We start from the raw sequence: 23,856 nt of genomic DNA, 5'->3' as shown, positions 1-23,856 counted from the left end.
GGATTGTGAGAGGGATGTCCGACTGTCCGATTAGGCCTGATCCGACCAGGATCGGGTCTAAACGGGCAGTTGGACATCCCTTGAGGGGTCCCAGATTGGAGAGGGTGCAGGCTGGGCTGAGGGACAACCCCCCCACCACCACCCCATGCACGAATTTCATGCACCGGGCCTCTAGTATGTATATAATAGTGTTTGTAAAATTATAAATATGTATTAGTATAAGAATGCAAATTTTATCTGAAATTTAAATTAACTTGGTGTCCTGTATTTTTCTTTGGCAACTCTAAAAGAAAGGCCGAGAACTCTAAGACAAGCCAATGAATTAAGGAGGAACTACTGCAGGATCTCTAGACTAATGTTTCCTTTATATATTTAAACATTTTAAATCCTGTTTTTTAAAACTATCTAGCTTGATTTTTTTTGAGGGAACATTTACATAACATAAAATTTACTATTTTAACCATTTTTAAGTGGCATTAAGTACACGCACATTGTTTTGCAACTATCACCACCGATCTCCCGAACTTTTTCATCATCCCAAGCTGGCATGTCAAAGAAAATCAGAGCTAACAACAAACAAAAAACAAAAAACAAGACAAAAAGAAAAAAAGAAAAAGAAAACCAGAGCTGTACAGCAGTTAAAGAGGTGAAAACAGATTTTTGTCAGGACTTTGCAACAGGAGAAAAATGACCTCAGTATAGAACCGGAGTCGATTCTGAATATAACGTGAACAAATGGGGATTTATAGCCAAGAGACGGGCAGTGGTCCTGGATGGAAAATTACTAAGAGTGTGAAGTAATTTTTTGCAAAACTGACCTGACTGGATTCTTGCTGAAGGCAGGCCAGGGTGACCAGATATCCTTGGGGGATTTGGTCAGATATGTTGGATGATCTGATACAGAGGGTGGGGGATTCTTGCTGCAATTCGGAGATGCAAGTAGAGGCCTCTCTCTGGAAGAGGAGTCCAAGGAGCCCGGCTCAAGTTTGGTCAAACAACCCCTCCCATCCCACATGGCCTCCCCTCCCCGCCACCACCACTCCACTCTCTGCCCCCATGCACTTGGCTACTCCACCACCGTGTATCGTAAGTGGAGCCACACAGTGCTTTTCCTTTTGTGTCTGACAGTATTTTACTTTTAAAGGGGGATGGAAACGAAGTGAATTCCACGGGGAGAACGGCCCACAGAACTGAAGACAAGAACATAGAAGACGTTTTAAATCGGTAGGTCTGTGGGGCCGAGGGGAGGGGCTGTTTCCGCGCCGGTGCCGGGGGTCGGGCCCAGGAAGCGCGCGGCGGCCGGGAGCCCAGCCGCGTCAGAGGGAGGGAGGGCGGGAGGGGGCAGAGGCGGTGCCGAGCGTCCGCCGGCGGCCCGAGTGCGGGTTCCGGGCGGGGGTGCGCAACGGGGCCGCTATCGGGGCCCGAACTCGGGAGCCAGAGCGGCGGCGGCGCGCAGGTGAGGTGCGGAGCCGCCGCACGAGCTCCCCGCCGGCCGGGCGAAGGCGGCGGGCGCCGGCGAGGGGGCGGGAGGCGGAGGGGCGGGGCTCCGCAGGGCCGGGCGCGAGCGAGCGTCCTCGAGAGGCGGAGGGGAGCGCGGGCCCTGCGCCCAGGTGGACCGCCGACGGTGCCGCTCGCTCCGCTGCCCGCCCGGGAGCGGCGTCCCGGCCCTGCCCACCAGTAAGACGGGTCTGCACCGCCCTGGGCCCCGGCCCCCCTCCCCGGAGTGAGGCCGAGCCGGCGCCGGAGGCCCCGCTGGGAACCCGGCCGGGCTGCAGGCCGCGGCTCTCACTTCCTCTGCCGCCCCGCCCGCCCCTTCCGCCCGCGGGCTGGGCTCCGGGAACCGGCCGGCTGAGTCCCAGACCTTTGCGGCTCCCGGGCCCCCCAGGCGGACTCTCCCTGCCTCCGGGCCCTCCGCCCGGGCCCCCGCCGCCTGCGGCACCGGGTCCTGACCCGGGAGCCGGTGTGCCGAGAGGGTGTGCGGGAAGGGCTTGGTGCGCTTCTGAAATGACAAACGGCACTAGGAGAGGCGGGGTGGTGTGCGTTCCTTTCCCGGGAGAGGCCCTAGTTCTTACCCGATTCTCTAAGGCAGTGCTGTTCGTTAGGCATACGGGAGCCACATAAGTGACTCTAAAAGTAAAGAGAGCCCAGACCGGGCGACTCGGTTGGTAGGAGTGTCCTCCCGGTCAGGGCACACAACTAGGTTGTGGGTTCGATCCCCTGTCGCTCGCGGGAGGCAACCGATGGGTCTCTTATCCTCCCCCCCCCTCCCTTCCTCTCCCTGAAATCAATAAAAACGTATCTTCGGGTGAGGATGAAAAATAAATAAAAGTAAAAAGAAACAGGTGATAGTAATTTAGTCATATGTTTTATTTAACTCAGTATAGCTGAAGTAGGATCATTTCAGCATGCAATCACTATATATACAGTCGTTCCCGATTTACCTCCGGTTTCGCTTTTCATGGTCGCAGTTATCCTGGGCCAACCACAGTTTGCAAATATTAAGTGGAAAATTTCGGAAATAACTCACAAATTGTAAGTTGCACCCCATTTTGAGGGGCATGTTGAAATCTCGAAGGTGTCGCCCTCTAGTTGCTCCCCCACCCCTTAGTCACTTAACAGCTGACTAGGTTATCCGTCACCTGCAAGGTACCACAGTGCTTGCGTTCAAGTAACCTTTATTTTTCCCCAAAGCCATTCAAATTAACTTTTATTACAGTATCTTGTTACAATTGTATCATGATTGTTAATTTCTTACTGTGCCTAATTTACAAGTCAAACTTTATCATAGGTATGTATGTATAGAAAAAATATGTGTATAAGGGTTCAGTATTATCTGTGGTTTTAGGCATCCACCTAGGGCAGTGGTCGGCAAACTCATTAGTCAACAAAGCCAAATTATCAACAGTACAACGATTGAAATTTCTTTTGAGAGCCGAAAACGACTTCTGCGCATGGGCCACGAAGTTTCAATCACACTGGACGTGCGCGCCCGCACGTGGTATTTTGTGGAAGAGCCACACTCAAGGGGCCAAAGAGCCGCATGTGGCTCGCGAGCCGCAGTTTGCCGACCACTGACTAGGGTCTTGAAACATATCCCTCATGAATAAGGACTGTAAAATCCTTAGAGATATCTTGCATCTTTTTTCCTATTAAGTATTTTAAATTCTGTGTATGTTTTACACTTACGCTACAACTCAGTTCAGACTAGCCACATTTCAAGTGCTCCAAGCCACATACATGTAGCTAGTGGCTACCATGTTGGACAGCACAAGTCTGAGGGTCTCAGTCCAAACTCCTTGCCATGGTATTGTGTTTTTCATAATCTGGCCTCTCTTTATCTTTCTTTTTTCTGCTACTTGGTCAAGGATAGTTATACCCTCACCACTCAAACCACTTCCTTTGTTCAAGCTGTCCTTCTACCTGGAATGCTCTGTCTGGGCCTATTAGGGAAGTAGAGCTTCTACTAAGAGGCTTTTCCTGACTCCCATAACCCCAAAGGGGTTTATCACACCTTCCTCATGGCTGGATTAGAGCACTTCTCCTATGCTGTTTAATTGTTCTTGAGGCTATCTCCATAGCTAGTATACTGTCCGATTCATCTTTGTTGTGATCATGGCGGGCACCTAATAGTTGATCAGTAGATGTTTGCAGACAGAATGAGTAAACTACCAATCAGTTATACTCATTTTTTAAATTTTTGAATGGATCTGTTACTTTCTTGTTCGGGAGATTTGTGCCTGAATTACCTCCTTGTACATAAGTGTACATACACACAGACATGTGGTAAATAACCACAGAAATGCATTTCAAGATGTGCACTGCCCTGGCCAGTGTGCTTAGTGGTTAGAGCGTCAGCCCACACACCATAGGGTCTCACGTTTGATTCCTGGTCAAGGGCACGTACTTGGGTTGCAGGTGCATCCCCAACACCTAGTGTGGGAGGCAACCAATTGATATTTCTCTGTCTCTGTATCTCTCTCCCTCTCTCCCCTCTTTCTTCCCTCCCTTCCACTCTCTAAAAAAATCAATGGGAAAAATATCCTCTGGTAAGGATTAACAGCAGCAACAACAAAAAAGATATGCACAGAAAAGTGTCTTCTGCTTTTAATCCCCTCCCCATCTTACAGAAGGGAAAACTGAAGTACAGAACTGTTAGGATGGCCAGCAAATATGCATCAGTTTGGCTCTGTGGATAGAGCGTCAGCCTGAGGACCAAAGGATCCTGGGTTCGATTCCAGTCAAGGGCACATACCTCGGTTGCAGGCTCCTCCCCAGCCCGGGCCCTGGTAAAATCAATGGAAAATTATACTCGAGTGAAGATTAAAAAATACACACACACACACACACACACACACACACACGTGGTAGGATTCTCCTTGAAAGGAGTGGGGGAAGTCTCGGTTAGATTCTTCAGATAGGAATAACTGGCCCCACTTTGGTCATTTGATAGGAGGGAAGTGAGGAGATGAGGAGGTAACACTGGGCTCTGATAAGGATTCAAGGCAGGTTCAGGTCTGAGAAACTGAGGATGTCATTACTGGAAAACAAGTTGGAGAGCAGAACAATGGTCTCAGATGACGAAAAGTCCTGGCCTGGGAAGGGTAGGAGACAAGTAGGGTAGAAGGAAAGGCTGGAAGGCCGGCAGAGGGAGCAAAGGAGTAGGCACACCTGCTTGTTGAAGATGTTGGTGTGATACATTAGGACTAACTACTTAGCAGTGACCCTCTGCATGTGTAGAATGGGACATGGAATCAGATATTCAGAGAAGGCAAGCACCTCACATAAGGTCACGTAGCACTTCAAGCCCTCCCTAAGCCCTCCCTGCCACATTCACCCAGCCCCACTCTCACCTCTTTGCAACCAGGGGTCCCTACATGGTGCCTAGGAAAACAGGTCTGGGGCACAGTGCCAGGCCTGATTAGTGTCTTCCTCACCATCTTCTACCAAGGGGCTGTGATTAGGCCTATTTATAGGGGCCCATTGCCTTAATATTCTGCCTGGTGCATCTCTTGCCAATCAAATCCGTGCTGTCTGCAGTGTGATTGCTGCTTTAGTGACACCAGGGAGTGGAGTTAATTAAACCCAGTATAAATAGACTCTGCCCTGTCTTACAATCCGAAGGAGTGTTTTTCCTTCCTGTTTCCCACCCCCACATGCCCCTTCTTCCTGGCCCTCCTTAGCTCTCGCCGGGTGAGCAGAACTTGGACACCTATACCTAAGAGTCATGAGCCATTGCCTGTCCTATCTCAGGAACAGGCCCTCAGTCCCTCAGAGGCCAACGTGAGAGGAACCCAGGAGGCCCCCTTCTCTGGTTTTCAGACGTGGGTGCCATTTGGTAGTTAACTGTGGCAATCCCCCCTCCTCCCACCCAAATCTATTCTTCTGCTCCAGGCCTTTTTTTCACTCTGCAACAAGGGTTTCTTTCTTGTTCTCCAGGCTAAGGAGGTTGGAATGAGATAACGTAAAATGAGGGTGTCTAGCAGGGTCCCAAGCACCTTATGGGGTCAGTCAGTGTTACACCTTCTCAGAACCCTTCTCATCAGCCTCTGTTGTCCCGACCAATTTCCCTCCTTCATTCACTCGGTGAGCACAAAAGACCAGCTCCTGTGGGTTCCTGGCCTCCCACCAAAGGCTGTCCAACTCCTCGCCTGTACAGGCTGAACTTGTGGGGTGGGGCTGTGCTGTCCTCTCTGTACCTGGCCTTGTGGTAGGTGGGGGTGGGTGAGTGTGTGGCAGCCCTGATGCTCTGGTTCCACCCACAGGTATCATGACTCCCATGAGGACCCAGCACTCATTGGCAGGGCAGACCTACACAGTGCCCCTCATCCAGCCGGACCTGCGGCGGGAGGAGGCCATCCTGCAGGTAGCGGATGCCCTGCAGTACCTACAGAAGATCTCCGGAGACATCTTCAGCAGGTGGGTGCTGCCACCCATCCCCACCTGATCAGGGCCTTCTCCCTACCCTGGGCAGTCATTCTCTCCATTCCTCGGAAGGCACCCTCTAGAAGCAGCCCTTCTGGGGATTCTTGGTCCTGGGGGCACCAAGCTGGCTTCCCTGTGCCCAGGGGGCCCAGCTTAGAAGCTTGTTCTCCTAAGTGCTCATAAGAGCTACCTAATGTTCCACTCAGCCCCCCAGCTTCCCTGTGGCCCCACAGGCCCTGGTGGTGATACTGCTCTCCTAACTCATCTTCTTCCTGCAACCGGGGGCCCTGTTCCTTCACTTATTCCTGCAGTTAGCAAATACATATTCAACACTTCTTGTGTGCAGGGCACTGCTACTCTCCTTAGTCACAGTGGTGAATAAGGCAGCGTCCCTGGCCAACTAGAGGATATGCTCTGGCAGGAAAGATAGACTGTAATTAATCAATTGTGTGTTAATTTTTAAACTACAATTGTAATAAGACCTATTTTTATTTTTATTTTTATTGTTTTACTAGATGCCCGGTGCATGAAATTCGTGCACAGGGAGAGGGTGTCCCTCAGCCCGGCCTGTGCCCTCTTGCAATCCGGGTCTCCTTGGGTAGGGTCCCCTAGGCCTGGCCGGTGATCAGGGCCTATTGGGGCTTTCCTTCCCCTGGTTGCTGGCAGCTGGCCTCAACCCCGCCGCTGCCACTGCTTGCCATCTGTGCGGCACTGCCCCCCCCCAGCCTGCCCCGCCACTGGTTGCCTCCCTCTGAGAGTGACAGGCGTGGGGTGCGATTGCTTGGCTGGTCTGGGCCTCCCTCTGTGGGGTGATCACTGGCTGGCCCTGTACACCTGCCACAGCACTGCCGGCTGAGTAGCCTGGGCCTCCCTCTGCAGGGTGATCATGGGGTGATGGCGGGGACCCCACCAACGCATCACACCCGCACCAGTGCGTGTCATAGTGTGGTCATCCGGACGGTCATTCTGCTGTTTGGTCGTTTGGTCAATTTGCATATCATGCTTTTATTAGCCTATCAAATAAAGAGGGAATATGCAAATTGAGGGTCACTCCATGACAAAGATGGCGGCGGCTGGGCCAGGATGCTTGCGTCATCAACGACGTAGGCGTTCCGCCCCGCCTGCGGAGGGCCTGTGGGCAGCGTGCAGGCGCAGAGGCGCGGAGCAGCACAGGCCACTCTGAGCCTGTGGGCAGCGCGCGTGGAGAGCGTCTGGGCGGGGGAGGCGGGCCGGCGGAGGGTGGCCTGTACTCCCCACATGGTGGCCGTGGCAGCCGTGAGCGCGCCAAGCGAAGCCTGCTGGCCGAGCTGAAGTAGCACCTGCAGGTCATCAGCGCTGAGGAATGGCTGCGCAAGTCCCGCCTCCTGGCCCAGAAGGTGCGCGATCGCAGGGACAGCCACCGTGGCGGGTCAGATTGACGTCCTCCTGGCCGCGCCACAGGGATTGGCGGATCTGCACAGCCGCAGGCCTCCGGTGTGCGCATCCTCTCCTCCCCTCCTGGCGTGTGAATGTCCCCCAGCGCACTGTCACCCACGTGCTCCTGCAACAGTCCTGGACCATGGTGCGCGCAAGCCCCCCCCCCCCCGCCTTCTCTCCCCCCGCCCCTCCGCCACACTTCCATCAACCCCAGCATGCCTACATCCCCCACAGGACGTGTGCACGTCCCCTCCAGCACGCTCACATCCTTTGGAGAGTGTCTGGGTGTTCTGGGTGCTGAGGGTGGGCGCCTGTGAGATGACAGTGAGAGGACAGAGTGATGATGTCCTGTTCCCGCGGAGGCCAGTGAAGCGACGAGATCACCTCCGTGGGGCTAATGCAGGTGCTGAGGCAGGAGCAGGTGCGGACAGACACACCTGGTGGGCGCGGGCGGCCCTCGCTGAGGTGCCTTCGGTCAGCGTTCAAGATCGTGAACCCAGAGGAGGCGAGGAGTTCCGTCCTCTCAGTGAAATGGTGGGATAGTCAGAGTGACTGCAGAGGAGGAATGTGCACTTTGGGGGCCGGCATCCATGAGTGAAGGCTGCCCTGACTGAGCCTCGCTTGCTTGGAGCCTAGCGCACTCCTGCTGGGCAGCAGGTGACAGGACGTGCTTTTCCAAGTTAATGAGAGAAAACATTGATTGTCCCGCTGCCCGCGAAGGTGGAAAGTAGAGTGGGGAGACATGCGGGGAGTGAGTGAGGTTCCCTGTCTGGGGGTTCCAAATCCGCTGTTGGTTCCTTTCACCGCTGACTAGAGATATTCAGGGTGTCCCCCCAAATGTATACACACTTTGAATACGTACTAATTCCAGTGGGTTTAAGCATGAAAAGAAACAACAATGGAGCTGTCATCTGTTAAAAGTGCAGGCACAAACCGGCAGTTGGACATTCCCCAAGGGGTCCCGGATTGGAGAGGGTGCAGGCTGGACTGAGGGGCCCCCCCGCCCCGCCCCCCCCCCCCCCCGTGCACGAATTTCGTGCACCAGGCTCTAGTTATAGATAATTCTTTATTGTTGAAAGTATTACATACTGTATATCCCCCTTTTCTCCCCATTGATTCCCTCCCTCCAGCCAACACCCCCTTCCTCCCCAGGCCTTCAGCACCCTATTGTCTGTATCTATGGATTATGCATATATGCATAGTCTTTGGTTGATTACCTCTCACCCCCCCCCCCCCCCCCGGCTTCCCTCTGAAATTCTGCACTCTGTTCCATGCTTCCATGTCTCTGGATCTACTCCGTTCATCAGTTTATTTTGTTACTTAGATTCCACATATGAGTCCAATCATGTGATACTTCTCTTTCTCTGACTGACTTATTTCACTTAGCATGGTACTCTCCAGGTCCCTCCATGCTGTCTCAATGGGTAAGAGATTCTTTTTTTTTTACTGCTGTATAGTATTCCATGGTATAATGTACCACAGCTTTTTTATCCACTTACCTACTGATGGGCAGTTGGGCTGTTTCCAAGTATTAGCTATTGTAAATTGTGCTTCTATGAACATAGGGATGCATACATTCTTTCTGATTGGTGTTTCTGGATTCTTAGAATATATTCCTAGAAGTTGGATCACTGGGTCAAATGGCAGTTCCATATTTAATTTTTTGAGGAAACTCCATGCTGTTTTCCATAATGGTTGCACCAGTCTGCATTCCCACCACCAGTGTACTAGGGTTCCATTTTTCTCCACATTCTTGCCAGCACTTGTCATTTGTTGATTTGTTGATGGTAGCCATTCTAACAGGTGTGAGGTGATAGATACCTCATTGTCATCTTAATTTGCATCTCTCTGATGATCAGTGACTTTGAACATCTATAATAATAAAAGCATAATATGCTAATTAGACCGGGTAGCCTAACGATCTTCTGGACATCATTCTGGATGTCCTTCTGTACGAAGCCGCGGTGGCGGGGGCTGAGGCAGAGGCAGTTAGGGGCGATCAGGCAGGCAGGCAGGCGAGTGTTTAGGAGCCAGCGGTCCCGGATTGTGAGAGGGTGCAGGCTGGGCTGAGGGACCCCCTACTCCCCCTCTCCCCGCGCCCCCCTTTGTGCACCTGGCCTCTAGTTTTTCATATGTCTCTTGGCCATCTATATGTCCTCTTTGGAAAAGTGTCTATTTAGGTTTTTTACCCATTTTTTAATTGGATTGTTTGCCTTCCTTTTGTTAAGTTGTATGAGTTCCTTATATATTTTGGATATTAATCCTTTATCATATGTATCACTGCCAAATATGTTCTCCCATACAGTGGGCTCTCTTTTCATTTTGTTGATGGTTTCTTTTGGTATGCAAAAGCTTTTTATTTTGATGTAGTCCTATTTGTTTATTTTCTCCTTAGTTTCCTTTGCCTTAGGAGATGTATCTGTAAACATCTGCTACTAGAGATGTCTGAGATTTTGCTGCCTATGGATTCTTCTAGGATTTTTATGGTTTCATGACTTACATTTAAGTCTTTTATCCATTTTGAATTTTTTTTTGTATGATGTTAAGTTGGTGGTCTAGTTTCATTTTTTTTTTGCATGTGTCCAATTTTCCCAACATCATTTATTGAAAGAGACTCTCTTGACTCTATTGTATGCTCTTGCCTCCTTTGTCAAATATTAATTGAGCATAATGGCTTGGGTCGATTTCTGGGTTCTCTGTTCTGTTCCATTGACCTATATGCCTGTTCTTGTGCCAGTACCAGGCTATTTTGATTACAGTGGCTTTGTAGTATAACTTGAAATCTGGTATTGTAATTCCTCCAACTTTGTTTTTCTTTTACAAAATTGCTGCAGCTATTCAGGGTCTTTTTTGATTCCATATACATTTTTGGAAAGTTTGTTCTAGCTCTGTGAAATATGCTGTTGGTATTTTAATAGTGATTGCATTGAATCTGTAGATTGCCTTGGGTAGTATGGACATTTTAATGATGTTGATTCTACCAATCCATGAACACAGTATATTCTTCCACTTGTTTATATCTTCCTCTTTTTTTTTTCAACATCCTGTAGTTTTCTGAGTACAAGTCTTTTGCCTCCTTGGTTAGGTTTATTCCTAAGTATCTTAATTTTTTTGTTGAATGGTAAGTGGGTTTTTTTGTTTAGTTTCTCTTTCTGAGAATTCATTATTGGTGTATAAAAAAGCCATTGATTTTTTGGTGTTGATTTTGTATCCTGCTACATTGCCAAATTCATTTATTAAATCTAATAGTTTTTGGTGGAGTCTTTAGGGTTTTCTGTGTACAATATCATCTGTGAATAATGAGAGTTTTACTTCCTTATTTCCAATTTGAATGCTTCTTATTCCTTCTTGTCTGATCGCTGTGGCTAGGACTTCCAGTACTATGTTGAATATGAGTGGTGAAAGCGGACATCCCTGTCTTATTCCTGTTCTTAGGGGAAATGCTTTTAGTTTTTGCCCATTAAGTATAATGTTGTCTGTACGTTTGTCATATGTGGCTTTTATCATGTTGAGATATGCTCCCTCTATTCCCACTTTGCTGAGAATTTTTATCAAAAATGGGTGTTGGATTTTGTCAAATGCATTAATTCATTTAACCCTCACAACAACTTTATGAGGAGCTACTGTTGTTACCTCCATTTTATAGATGAGGAAACTGAGGCACAGAATGACTAAGAGACTTGCCCAAGTGGCAGAGCCAGGGGTCACACCCAGGTATGGTGGCTCCAGACACTGGAGTTCTTACTGTCTTTATGAGAAGGGAAGGTGGTTGCCTTGAGAGTTATTAATGGGAGGCCTGACTTGGCTTGGGGGAATCCGAAGAGGCATATGTAGGAAAGAAGGTGCATGGTAAAATCTGCAGGGTGAGTGGGAGTTATTGTGAATGGGTAGGTTGGGAAGAAGAATGTTCCAGAAAGAAAGAAGTACATGAGCTAACGCCTTGAGGTGGGAAGGACTTGAATGGAAGCCAGTGTGGCTGGGGCAAGGGGCGGGGGTCGCCTCATGAAGCTGGTGTAGAGGCAGAGACTTAGTGGTGTTTGGCAATTTTGAGTTGGTGAGTGGCAGCTTTTTGTTTATTCCAGTGCTAATCTAGCACAATCCTTAAGCTATAATGATTTTCCACTCAATGTTTATTTAACACTAGAGGCCCGATGCACGAAACTCGTGCATGGGGGACGGGGGGTGGTGGTGTCCCTCAGCACGGCCTGTGGCTTCTCACAATCAGGGAGCTCTAGCTCCTAACTGCCCGCCTGCTCACTTTTTACCACCTGCTTGCTCGCTCCTTACCGCTTGGCTTGCTGTTCCTTACCGCCCACTTGCTCACTCCTTACTGCTTGGCTCGCCGTTCCTTAGTGCTGTCATGGCTGTGTGAGAGGCTCCCGCCACCACCGCTGCGCTCGCCAGCCGTAAGCCCAGCTTCTGGCTGAGTGGCGCTCCCACTGTGGGAGTGCACTGACCACCAGGGGGAAGCTCCTGTGTTGAGCATCTGCCCCCTGGTGATCAGTGCATGTCATAGAGACTGGTCATTCTGGTTGTTCCGCCATAATGGTTGCTGGGCTTTTATATATATAGATGAATCACTGATGTTTGCTATTTCCTTGCAAAGGTCCCAGGTTTTGTCCTTTCTCTGGCCATAAGCAACCTGAGATGGGCTTAGATCTTCTTCCTGGGTGCCCCCATCATGCCTCACATAGGAACCCTTTATTCCACCCAATGTAAAGGTTTTGACTGCCTGACTCAGGTTGATCTCATGGTCCAAGTCATCCCTCACCCCAACCCCTGCTTGCACCCCAGTCCAGGAATCCCCTTCTGCATCACCAGGTGACTTCTTCCTCCTCCATCAGTTGTGAGTCCACCTCTTCCTAAAGTCCTCCCCAGGAGCAGAGAATGGATTCTTGTCTTTAGTTGGATTTGGTATAATCACCAGAACTGCTGGACTCTTCTGCGTGCTGCCTTCCCACCGATGTACCTGCCTGCCCGAGCCTGTCCAGAATATAAATGTAACCAGGGCATGATGCCCAAGTGGTTCAGGAGGTTGACTCTGGAGCAGGCTGCCTGGGCTCCAGCTGGCTTCCCCATTTGCTTGCTCTGTAACTTTGGGAGAGTTATTTAACTTCTCTAAGCCTTGGTGTTCTCATCTGTAATGTGCTGATAATAATGATATCTTGTATCTTACAAATAGGATTGTTGTAAAGACTAAGTTAATTAAAACTTGCAAAGAAATTACAGTACCTGGAATATAGGAAGTATGCAATCAGTGTTCACTCTTAATATCATCTCTGCTCATTTGCCGCCTATGGTGGTCCTCTATTAAGCGGCTATCAACAGTTATAGAAAGTGTTTGGTGCCCCTTTTGTGCTTATTTTTGTGTTAAATATTTTCAAGGAACACATAAGCAAGAGGACACAGGCCTTAAAGAGCTGTCAGTCCCAGATTATGGCCACCCCATGCCCAGCGATTGAAATATTTGTGTTCTTCACCGGAATTGTGACAGCATGCTTGCCTTTCTCTAAAGAGGGCATTGGATTTTTAGCATACTTTAATTTCCCTTCCTGGTATTTGGCTCCTGTAGACAGTTTAGTGGGATGATCTCCAGGGCAGGGATGGTGAGTTGGTTGAGAGGGGGTATGGGCCCTCCTAGTATCTGAAGGAGGGGAGAATGTCTCTGAGGAGCCCTCAGAACTAGGTGTCAGGTCACCCCATTGCTGGATCTTGAGGGATACCAAAGATGTGTATGGCATGGTTCCTGTCCTCAAGGATCTTGTGTTGGAATAGGAGAGCAGTAGGTCTTGGTTGTTTCTTACTAGTAATTACATAGCATAAGCTGTGGGCCTCTTGGGACCTAGAGAAGAGAGAAATAAGTAAGAATTGACAGCATATTTATCAATTAGAACTTCCTAAACTAGTTTAAGTAAAAAGCAACCAATCGGTAGAGCAGGTTTTGGAGCCGAAGGGTGTAATGATGTCATCAGTACTTGGTATTGCTTTCACTCCATCCCCCGCTCTCTGCCTCTGGGTTGGCCCCATTCCCAGGCAGGCCTTGCTCTTGTGGTGGCAAGGTCACCCCAGTAGGGTCAGAGCTCCCAGGTTCTAGTTCCAGTCCAGCATTTCCTCAGAAGTCCCACTCGCCCATTGGCCCAGCTTGGTTCTCTTCTCCAGGCCAGAGCCGAATGCTGGGGGGAGAGGGGCATGACACACCGACTGGCTCAGACCTTGTCACATGTATTACCATTATCCTAAGCCCTGGGTTTAGCCCCACCTGAAGTCCACGGACTGAGTCTGTGCGAGTGAAGGGTTCTGCCACGAAAACAGAGGCTGTTACCGAATAAGAAAAAGTAGATGGTAGCGAGGAGAATCGCATGCCTACTACATGTGGTCAGGAAAGGCCTCCTGAAGGAAAGAGGCATGAACTAGGCCACAGGAAAGACCGGGTGTGGTTGGGCAGGACTGGGAATGTGAGCCTACAGGCCATGTGGTGGGGTCTGGAAATGTGTGCCAAAGGCTTAGAGGCCAGAATGTGGTGTTTCCTGGCTCCCAGAGTACAGACATTGCTGCCTGTCTCATACAGTCAGAACAGAACAGGGTGTGAACTCAGTTGGCTGTGCGTCTGTGGGTCTCACTTCCCCCTCTGATCGCGTGCCCTTGAGAGTTTGCTTCCGGCTTCTTTTCTGCAGTGTGGGCGTGCTCCATGCAGTGGAGTGGGAGGGAAGAGGATGGGTGAGTGAAAAGTTGGGATAAGTGAGTCAGGGCCCATGGGGACTTCTCTGAACAAGGCAGGACTTTGAGCTTGGTCCAGGAGTTTTAGGGAGCCTGGATAGGTGCTTGAGCAGAGAAGTGATGGGACAGAAGAGTTTTGGGAAGGTTCGTCAAGCAGTGGTCACAGAGTGGACAAGAAGGGGTGAGAGTGGATTCTGGGACTGTTGTGTGGTTGAGGCATGGAAGGGCTAAGGCTGCACTCCAGGGGAGTTGCCGACAGGGAGGGCTGGATAAGAGACATTTCAAAGGGAATGATGATGACAAAATGAGGATGAGGGAAAGGGAGGAGTCTGGGATGACTGGGACAGGGGTGGGGAGTGCCTAGACCTAACCTCTCTCTTCTGCCCCACCCCATCCTGTAGCAATCAACAGGCAAGGGGGCTTTTCACTTCTAATGGGCTTTTGTGGTGGGATGTGACCCCAACTTGGATATTTCCCCCCTTAAACATGCTGCGCCTCTTGCTTGTAAACCTTGCAGAAAAGAGACGCTTTCTCTCTCCTCCCCACTGTCCTCCCATTTTAGGCCCAGGCCTGGCCCCTTGGCCCAGGGGAGCCTGGGTGCAGCTCTGCTGGAAGGTGAGCTCATGGCAAATTAGCATTCCAAGCTGGTGTTCCTTCCTCCGGCTTTGCCGCAGTGGGAGCTGTGCAGACTGGAGAGAATGACAAGTACCTTACAGGCCCTCCTGGAACCTCTCCTTCCAGCCCAGTCCCTGGCTTCTCTGCCCTTTGCACCTGGGAGAAGCCAGGCCCAAAATATCTGCCCAGAGATGTCATCTTCTTTACAGGATTTAGGTGACGAGGCCGAGGGTGTTGCAGTGGCTTGGGGAAGAGGAGCTGGGTAGATTCTGCATGTGGAAGTTGGGGTGCTATCTCTTGCCATTCCTGTCAGCCCACCAGGGAAACTGCAGCCCCTTCCTCCTGGGCAAGGGTCCATTTTCTCTGCAAAGCCTTTTCCTTTTCTGTCTTTCTACTTCTTACCTCTCTCCCCCCATTTCTCTCTCTACTGATTGGCACCTGGTGACTCTCCAGGTTAGGAGGCACTCAATCAGCTGCCTGCATAATTAGCAGATCATTCTTAATTATCCCTGTAAATTATCCCTGTGAGCCGAGAAGATAAAGGTGAAGGCAAGGCCCAGGTTCAGGGTCTGCTGCGCCTGGGAACAGGGCAGGCAGGGCAGGAAAGGCAGCAATTATGGAGGAGTGGGAGCCTCCTTCCCCTCAGCAACCTGCCTCTGCGGACTGGCATGCGATCTGATTGTGAAGAGCTGATCTGATTGAGTAGCCATGGCAGCACTGCAGGGGCCGTGGGCCTGCCTGGCTTCATAAGCAGGGGGCTGGAGAGTCCGTGCTGGAAGAGTCAGGACAGGGAGCCCAAGCACTGCCCTGGCCATTGTCCCCCTCCCTCTGTCACATCAGGAGCAGAGTGGCCCCTAGGTGCCTCCTTGATGCCTCCCGCCCCAGCCCGGGGAGCAACTTATTGTTGCTCTACCCTCCACCCTCCATGGTGGTCTCTTGCAAAGTATTTATTACCCGGTCTGGAACTTTCTTCTCTGTCTGCCCAACACTGCCTCTTCTGGCTTCCCCTGAGTGTCTGGAGTCCCTCAACCCTCTCTACATCTTAGTAAGAGCAAATGTTAACCAAGTACTTAGGATATGTCATCGAATACAGGAACACTGGACATACATTCATTCATTTTAACTTTTACAATAATTCCATAATATAGAAGTTACTACCACTACTACTTTTCAGCCCAAGAAGCTGAAGCATAGGCCTATTAAGTGACTTGCCCAAGGTCACTCTGCTACTAAGTAGATGTTAACCCATGTCTATGGGACATTGTACAAGTCTTCAGTGATAAGCTTGGAAACTGACCTACTTTGAAGTAGGCCACCAAGCCAGGGGCTGTAGATCAGGAATGGCAAACCATTGCCCTTTTGCTACCATCTCCCACCCTCATAGTGGCCATTGCTAATCAGTTATTGCACTCAGTTCCAGCCCCAATGTGGTCTAATAGTCCTTCCTAACACAGCCTTCCAAACTATAGCTGCCAGTAGATAATGACACAACAAATTGAAAGCTTTCTCATCTATGGCCTGTATTCTCCTCGGCATCATGGTATATGACTGTAAGAGATTAGACTATCTGGGAGCTTTGTCAACAGACTAGCCATTACTTTGACTTATAGGTTCTTGATAAAAAAAGAACACAGAAATCATGTCTTCCATTCCCCTCCCCACACAGGAATCTCCCTTTAAGCATTCCTGACAGGTGGTCATGCAGCTGGAATCTGATTGCTTTGTAAAGCTATGAAGCAGTTTACTAGAAAGTTCTTATTTAGAACTGAGGTCTGCTTCCTTGCAACTCTGCCCACTGGTCCTAATGCAGCCCTCTGGGGTGACAGAAAATAAGTCTAATTGTTTTCCTAACAGCACTTGTCATAGTTTTGATATTTGGAGGGAATTATCATATTCTGTAAATCATCTCAGGTGTAGCCAGACCTTCAGTTACCTTTGTATGACATGAGTTTGTCACTCATTACCTGCCTTTGGACATTCATTAACTTCATCATTTTTTATTCAGCCAATGTTTATTACATGGCAGGCACTGTCCCAGGTGCTAGAGATACAGCAGTGAATAAGGGAAGGATCTAGAAGGGAATTCAGAGTCCTCTTAAAATGTTGATCCAGTTTAAAGGAGACATAGCTGTGGATGAGATTGGTGCCTGGTGTAGATCATTAATTCAGGGCTCTATTTTCTCTGAGGTACCTCTAAGAGAGTGAATGTTCCCTATTTATTAAAAGGTAGAGCCCTGGCCAGTTTGACTCAGTGGTTATAGTTTGGCCCACCTACTGAAGGGTCTTGAGTTCGATTCCCAGTCAAGGGCACATACCTCAGTTGCAGGTTTGATCTCTGGCCCAGGTCAGGGCACATACAGGAGGCAACCAATAGATGTGTGTCTTTCACATCAATGTTTCTCTCTCTCTCTCTCTCTCCCCCTCTCTCTTCCTCTCTCTCTCTTCCCCCCACCCCCGTTCCCTCCCTTTCACTCACTCTCTAAAAATCAGTGGGAAAAAATATCCTCGGATGAGGATTAAACACACACACACACACACACACACACACACACACACACACACACACACACTGAGAGAAGGTACAAGAGGCCCTGGCCAGATAGCTCAGTTGGTTACAGCATCCTCCCACTACACCAAAGTTGCAGGTTTGATCCCAGTCAGGGCACACACAGGAATCAAACAATTGAATGCATAAATAAGTGGAACAACAAATCAATATTTCTCTTCTCTAAAAAAATAAAATAAAAAAGGGAGATGGACCAGGAGCTATGTATCCTCACCCGAGGATTCTTTTTCCATTGATTTTTAGAGAGGGGGGAAGGGGGAGGAGAGAGAGAGAGAGAAACATCGATGTGAGAGAGACACATCGATTGGTTGCCGCTCACATGTGCCACAACCAGGGCTAGGGATTGAATCTGCATCTCAGGTATGTGCCCTTGACTGGGAATTGAACCCACACCCTTCAGTAGGCAGGCTGATGCTCTAACCACTGAGAACACCAGCCAGGGCTGTATTTCCTTTTTAAGCTGCTTAACATTCTTTTAGCTCATTTTGAGTTTATAGTTAACCAAAACCTCAGGCCTTTCTTTATCTGAGCTACTGTTCAGCCTCCACCTTCTGTATTTGTGCGCTTGACTTTAACCTGAATGCTGGGTTTCCCGTTCATGCCCTGAACAATTTTATCTTGTTTCTTGCATTCCATCCTTCTGGCCGCAGGATTATTTAAGCCTAGGTTCCATCATGCAGACCATTTTTTACCCTCTCTGTTTGATATCCCCAGTGTTGACTGAGCTGGACTGGGCCCTGCCAGATACCTTGGTGCAGCCGAAATCAGCCCCTTCTCCTGCAGTGCCCTTCAGAGACTTGTTCATCTGGCCCTGATTTTCTCAAGTGTACTCTCCTCCAACCCCCATAGCTCCATCTTGTCTGTAGGATTGTGTGAGAAGCCGTCGAAATCCTTGCTGACTCAAGATGCACTGTGTTTAAGGTTTTCCCCTGATACACGATTCTAATAACCCTGTCTAAGAAAGAAATGCTGTGAATTTAGAATAGTGCTGGCTCCCAGGACCTGCCTCTTCTTTTTCTAAGTGCTTACAGACACTGTATTTAATAATCCATTCTGGAAATTTGCCAGAGTTTGTTGTTAAGCTTGATGTTTACAATGTTAAGGAATTGGCCCTTCTCTCCTTAATGGAAGAAGCAGAACAGAGTAGCCTTGATCCATCTCTGGGTCTGATGTCCCTCCCTCTCCACATTGACTCCAAGAGGAGTGGTTACATAACCACTAAGTTGCTTCAGCACCCAGGGCCAGAGTGACAGAGGTGGGAACTGGATGAAGCAGCTTGATCAAGTATGCCTACCCAGTTGATGAAGACCTTTCTCCATGCGGAAAAGAGGGAGCCCATGCTGGAAAGATGGATGGTTTTGCATTCTCTCGTTGGAAGGAAACTGCCCTCTTATTGTCTATCAGCATTGCTGCCCCACTCAGACGAGTCTGTCAAGGAAAACTAAGCTGCCCTGGGTGCCTGCTTGTATCCCAGCCCCCACCTCACTCCACCTCTGGCACATGAGGAGCCAGGCATAATCAGGGAGACTTTGTCAGGACAGAGACCCTTGGGCTGTGAAATTGTCGGATGGAGATGTGGGCTCTTTGGAGGGCCCAAACCCTTTAGAGTGGGTGGGGATGCTTTAGGAAGGCTGGGTCAGTCTTGACTGCTCCTTTCAACTTTTAAAAAAATCTCAGTCCCTTAACCCTGCAGTCCCCACCGCAGGGGCAGCGAGGCCACTCTGCCACCCGCCGTATCCTCCCCGCCTTTCCCCAGGTACGCAACCTGCAGCTCTGCCTCATTTCTCCTGCCTCACTTCTGTGCTCACTCCTGCCAGGGGAATGCAGAGATGTGGCCGCTCTGAATGGGGAACGTGGTGGTCATGGGCAGGAACTGGTGTTCTGGGAGGTGGGGGAGCCTATGGAGGAAGGATAGACTGGCACACGAGAGCCAGGGTTAATGCTGCAGCAGGAAGACCCTTGCTATTGCCGAGTAACGTGGGACAGCGTAAGTGAGGCTCATGTGAATTTACGTTTAGGGCACATGGCTGTTAGTCATCAGGAACCACAGAGGGGCCTGAAAGGTCCAGCACTGCCCTAGGCACTGGGAATACCCAGGAATAAAGCAGAGTCCTCAGTCCTTCGGAGCACATGTAGGCAAGGGACACACAATGTCAAGTGCACTGTGTGAAAGAGTGGGTGGGAGTTGGGAAGTGACATTGCATTTTCAGTTGGGTGCATTTTCAGATTCTGTGGTCAGGAAGGCTTCATGAGGGGCTCAGTGAAGTGAAGGAGCCAGTTTGTGGATATTGGGGGACAGCATTCCATTTGATGCAACAAGAGTTTGGAATGTTCGGGGAATAACAAGGCAGCGGGTGTTGCTGCAGCCAACTGATTGGGGTAGGAAGGAAGGGGAGGAAGCCCATGAGCAGCCAGACCATTGCCTGGAGAACCTTGGTCAGGACTGGGGATGTACTTACAAGAGCCGTGAACAGGTCTAGGACTTGAATTTAGGTCCAGCCTTGCCTGTCACTCAGTCTTGCTGAACTCTGGTTTCCTTGTCTGTAAATAGGTGACTGTGTCCATGTCAGTCATGAAGATTCTGTCTCTGCTTGCCCCAGCCAGAGGCTGCAAACTCTGGAAGCAGGAACAGTGTCCATTCAGGTGGCATGTCTAGGCACCTGGGTAATTGCCCAGCCCTACCCAGAGCTCCGAGAAACTTAATGCAGTGCATTCTACACCCTTCGGTTTGGATGATCTTTGGGAGGTCAGCTGAGAGTTCCAAGATTGACCCTGACAAGCAAATAACATTTTTTTTAAAGACCCTTTGCTTAAGTCCTGGTTTTTTTTCAGCTTTGCTGTTAGAAGCAGGAGGTATGCAGGAGGCTGCAGGGGTTTGAGGAGCAGCCCCTAGGACCTGTCATTTTTTCCGTGACAGGATCTCTCAGCGAGTAGAGCTGAGCCGGAGCCAGCTGCAGGCCATTGGGGAGAGGGTCTCCTTGGCCCAGGCCAAGATTGAGAAGATCAAGGGCAGCAAGAAGGCCATCAAGGTAGGCTGTGTCCCTGTGGCTGATAGGCCGTCACAGATTTCCCATTCTCTACCATACCTCTGTGCCTCTGAGGTTGCCCACATCCCTACCATTACTGTCCAGCCACACCTCAAGCTTTCCTTCTCAGAATCCCCTCATCCCAAACCTAGGCTTTCTGGAAGTTCTTGGGGCCCCTGAAAAAGTGATGTCAGACTCTCCATGTCCACAGGTGTTCTCCAGTGCCAAGTACCCCGCTCCAGAGCACCTGCAGGAGTACAGCTCCATCTTTACGGGTGCCCAGGACTTTGGCCTGCAGAGACGCCCCCGCCACAGGATCCAGAGCAAGCACCGCCCCCTGGATGAGCGGGCCCTGCAGGTCTGATGAGCACACCCAGTTCACACACTTGCAGGGCGTGACCAGTGGCAAGTGGCAGTACTAGATGTGGGGGAGGAACTAAGGGCCCACCATAGGGTTCGTCCCCCAAGAGGATTCTGATGGGATGGGGTGGAGGTCACTGGTCTGGCCCTGTAACCACCATCCCCCTGTCACATTTCTGCCCCACCCCCAGGAGAAGCTGAAATACTTCCCTGTGTGTGTGAACACCAAGTTGGAACCTGAGGATGAGGCTGAGGAGGGGCTCGGGGGTCTTCCCAGCAACATCAACTCCGTCAGCTCCTTGCTGCTCTTCAACACCACTGAGAACCTGTATGGCCAGAAGGGGGGCTACAAAGGGGTGGTGGGAGTCCTGGCTGGCTTAGTGGGAGACCCCAGGGACATCAGACTCAGATGCAGCAGAAGTCTGCAGCCTGCAAGGCCAGGACCAGTTTGCTTTGTCTTGTAAGGCCTGGGAATCCACAGTACAAACTAATTGTGGTCCCTGATGAAGTAGGAAAGGTAGGTCAGGGCCATGGGCCTAGAACAGATGATAGATCGCCTGACCTCCTCCTCACCTCTCCAGGTACAAAAAGTATGTCTTCCTGGATCCCCTGGCTGGTGCTGTAACAAAGACCCATGTGATGCTGGGGGCAGAGACAGAGGAGAAGCTATTTGATGCCCCTCTGTCCATCAGCAAGAGAGAGCAGCTGGAGCAACAGGTAGACTATTCTTGGGTGGGTGGGGGGTATAGGTGGTTGAGGATGTGGGGCCCTGCTAGGGTTTTCTAGGCAAGGGGTCTATGGAGCCCCTTATCCCACCTGAGCCCCACTGATTGCCCTAAGGTCAAACTGCAGGACCCATGCATGACCCCTGCAGCACCCCAGCTCACATACCCCCACCTAATTCTGCAGGTTCCAGAGAACTACTTCTATGTGCCTGACCTGGGCCAAGTGCCGGAGATCGACGTGCCGTCCTACCTGCCCGACCTGCCAGGCATTGCTGATGACCTCATGTACAGCGCTGATCTGGGCCCTGGCATTGCCCCCTCTGCCCCTGGCACCATTCCAGAGCTGCCCGCCTTCCACACAGAGGTGGCCGGGCCTTTCAAGCCAGGTGAGTGAGAACCATGAATGGGAATTGGGCCACTTTCTTCCCCAGCCACCTCACATTTCTCACTTGCTTCAGACCTAGAAGATGGGGTCCTAACAGCACCTCCTCCGCCGCCGCCACCCCCTCCACCTCCCCCAGCTCCAGCGGTGCTGGCCAGCGCTCCCCCGCCCCCTCCCCCACCGCAGACTGTGCCCTCTCCAAGTCAAGGTGCCAAGGATGACAGCAGCATTTCTCCTTCAGGTAGGAGCAGCAGTGGGCATGTGTCACATTTAGATCCTCAGCACATGAGTAATTCCCAGGGTCCACCTCTGCAGGGTGGCAGCTAAGCTGGGTGGGGATTGGAGAGGGACCGGTGCCTGGACCCAGGACTTCCTGAGCTCAGGCTTCACCAGCTGGGTTCCTCTTCAGGAACAGCCCCTCCTCACAGCCAGCTGCTGAGGGCTTCTCTGGACCCCTAGAATTGTGGGCCGGGCAGGGCTGTCCCACAGCCTAGCCCTGCCTGAGCAGCCTTCCTTCCCCACCCCCAGCTCCAGTCCAGGGGGCTCCCAAGGAAGTAGTGGACCCCTCCAGTGGCCGGGCCACCCTGCTGGAGTCTATCCGCCAGGCTGGGGGCATCGGCAAGGCCAAGCTCCGCAGCGTCAAGGAGCGCAAGCTGGAGAAGAAGAAACAGAAGGAGCAGGAGCAAGGTGAGGGGACCCTACACCCCTCCAGTAGAGCTCTAAGAAAAGGGCCGCCTCTTTAACCACCACCAGACTCCAATAGGGTGCTCCTTGCCACCCAAGTGTCAAAAGGCCTGCCCCCTATTCCCCAGGGTGTTTGCTGTGACCCTGGGTGGCCACCCTAACGTCCTTGCCTCGGGGGGAGGGTTCCTGCTGGGTTCTGGAGCCTGCTTTCCTCTCTAAGCTGGTAGGGGACAGAGCCTCATCCAGCTCAAACAAGAGAAAATCTCCTACTCTGCCAGTTGTCTGAGGAAACGGCCAGGACCTGAGATACTTTAGAGACAGAGGACTCTTGGGGCTACGGATTACTTCTATGATGCTTGCATAAATATAACACCTGGGCATAAAGCAACAATGTCCTGGATGTCAGCAGTCCTGGCTTGAGTCCTGGCCTTGCTTCTGAGCTTTGCACTGTGACCCAGGCAAATTGCCTAACATCTCTCAGCTGGTTTCCTCATCCATACTGTGGGGCCGCTTATTCGTGCCGTCTCACAGCGTGGCCGTGACAGTGTTACTCAAATGTTACCCATTTTCTCATCAGTGCCTTGGTGCTGGATCCAAGAGCTGGTGGTGACATGATGGCTGTGGAGGGCGGGGATGTGTCAGTCGTGAAGAAAAAGAGGACAAATGTGACTAAAGCCTGAGGTTGTCACCCAGGAACAGGTTTCACACTGGTCCCTTCCTCCTCCCTCACCCGTGGCTTTCCTGTTGCAGTGAGAGCCACAGGCCAAGGCGGGGACCTGATGTCGGATCTCTTTAACAAGCTGGTCATGAGGCGCAAAGGTAGGACAGAGCACTGCTGCTTCCCAGGCCAGGGACTGGGGTGCGTCATACACATTCTGCCTTTTTCTTCCTGTTTCTAAGACTTTAGGGGCTGGGTTCCCCAAACAACCCCCGCTTACCCTTAACCTTTTCCCTCCCAGGCATCTCTGGGAAAGGACCTGGGGCCGAGGCCAGCGAGGGGCCAGGAGGAGCCTTCGCCCGAATGTCAGACTCCATCCCGCCTCTGCCTCCCCCACAGCAGCCACCTGGAGAGGAGGACGAGGAGGACTGGGAATCCTAGGGGCTCAGCAGCTCCTTCTTCTCACCAAACCCAGGCTGAGGCTCTTCTCCTCACATGGAAACAGCTGGGATGGGCTCCTTGGCCTGCAGGCCTCTCAGCCCCTGCTGCCCTTGGAGGGATGGGGATCACAGAGGACCACCCAGGTCTGTGCCTGGACCATCTTCAAGGAGCAGGGAGGCTGGCTTCTGAGGGTGGTGGGAGGGGGCCTTCGCTTTCTGCTTGTGCTCCACCTACCTCCTTCACTAGCATGCTCTTCTATTCCCTGAGACTGAGATTCAGCAGTACACAGATCAATAAAGAAATATAACTGAGCATCAACCAACAGTGCACTTTTAATTAAGGAA

The 23,856-nt window shown here is 50.9% G+C and overlaps 1 protein-coding gene across 4 annotated transcripts; it reads left to right on the top strand.

Moving 5' to 3' along the window:
• The first annotated feature begins 1,018 nt into the window (after positions 1–1,018).
• Positions 1,019–23,819, top strand: WASHC1 (WASH complex subunit 1). 4 transcript variants are annotated; one of them, XM_079773668.1, is made up of 11 exons: positions 1,019–1,224; positions 5,763–5,916; positions 20,154–20,265; positions 20,474–20,620; positions 20,814–20,950; positions 21,204–21,339; positions 21,532–21,733; positions 21,806–21,970; positions 22,258–22,416; positions 23,164–23,232; positions 23,373–23,819. In XM_079773668.1, the coding sequence occupies exons 2-11, from the start codon at positions 5,768–5,770 to the stop codon at positions 23,510–23,512; spliced, it is 1,416 nt and encodes a 471-aa protein (XP_079629794.1). In that variant the 5' UTR covers positions 1,019–1,224; positions 5,763–5,767; the 3' UTR covers positions 23,513–23,819. The 4 variants fall into 4 exon arrangements, with proteins under 4 accessions (XP_079629794.1, XP_079629793.1, XP_079629795.1 ...); XM_079773667.1 differs by lacking the exon at positions 1,019–1,224 and adding an exon at positions 1,353–1,456; XM_079773669.1 differs by lacking the exon at positions 1,019–1,224 and adding an exon at positions 1,438–1,461.
• The last annotated feature ends 37 nt before the right edge of the window (positions 23,820–23,856 follow it).

The sequence above is a fragment of the Cnephaeus nilssonii genome (assembly GCF_951640355.1).
Source record: "Cnephaeus nilssonii genome assembly, chromosome: 6".
In the NCBI taxonomy this organism is placed as follows: domain Eukaryota; kingdom Metazoa; phylum Chordata; class Mammalia; order Chiroptera; family Vespertilionidae; genus Cnephaeus; species Cnephaeus nilssonii.
Note: the sequence above shows the minus strand (reverse complement) of the source record. Positions and strands in the feature narration are given on the sequence as shown.

What these genes read in the sequence shown, in the direction of transcription:
- WASHC1 (XM_079773668.1), top strand. Translation starts at nt 5,768, where the DNA reads ATGACTCCCATGAGGACCCAGCACTCATTGGCAGGGCAGACCTACACA. An exon ending in TGGATGAGCGGGCCCTGCAG is followed by an intron (nt 20,621 to 20,813) that starts GTCTGATGAGCA and finishes CCCCACCCCCAG; the next exon opens with GAGAAGCTGAAATACTTCCC. An exon ending in GAGAGCAGCTGGAGCAACAG is followed by an intron (nt 21,340 to 21,531) that starts GTAGACTATTCT and finishes CTAATTCTGCAG; the next exon opens with GTTCCAGAGAACTACTTCTA.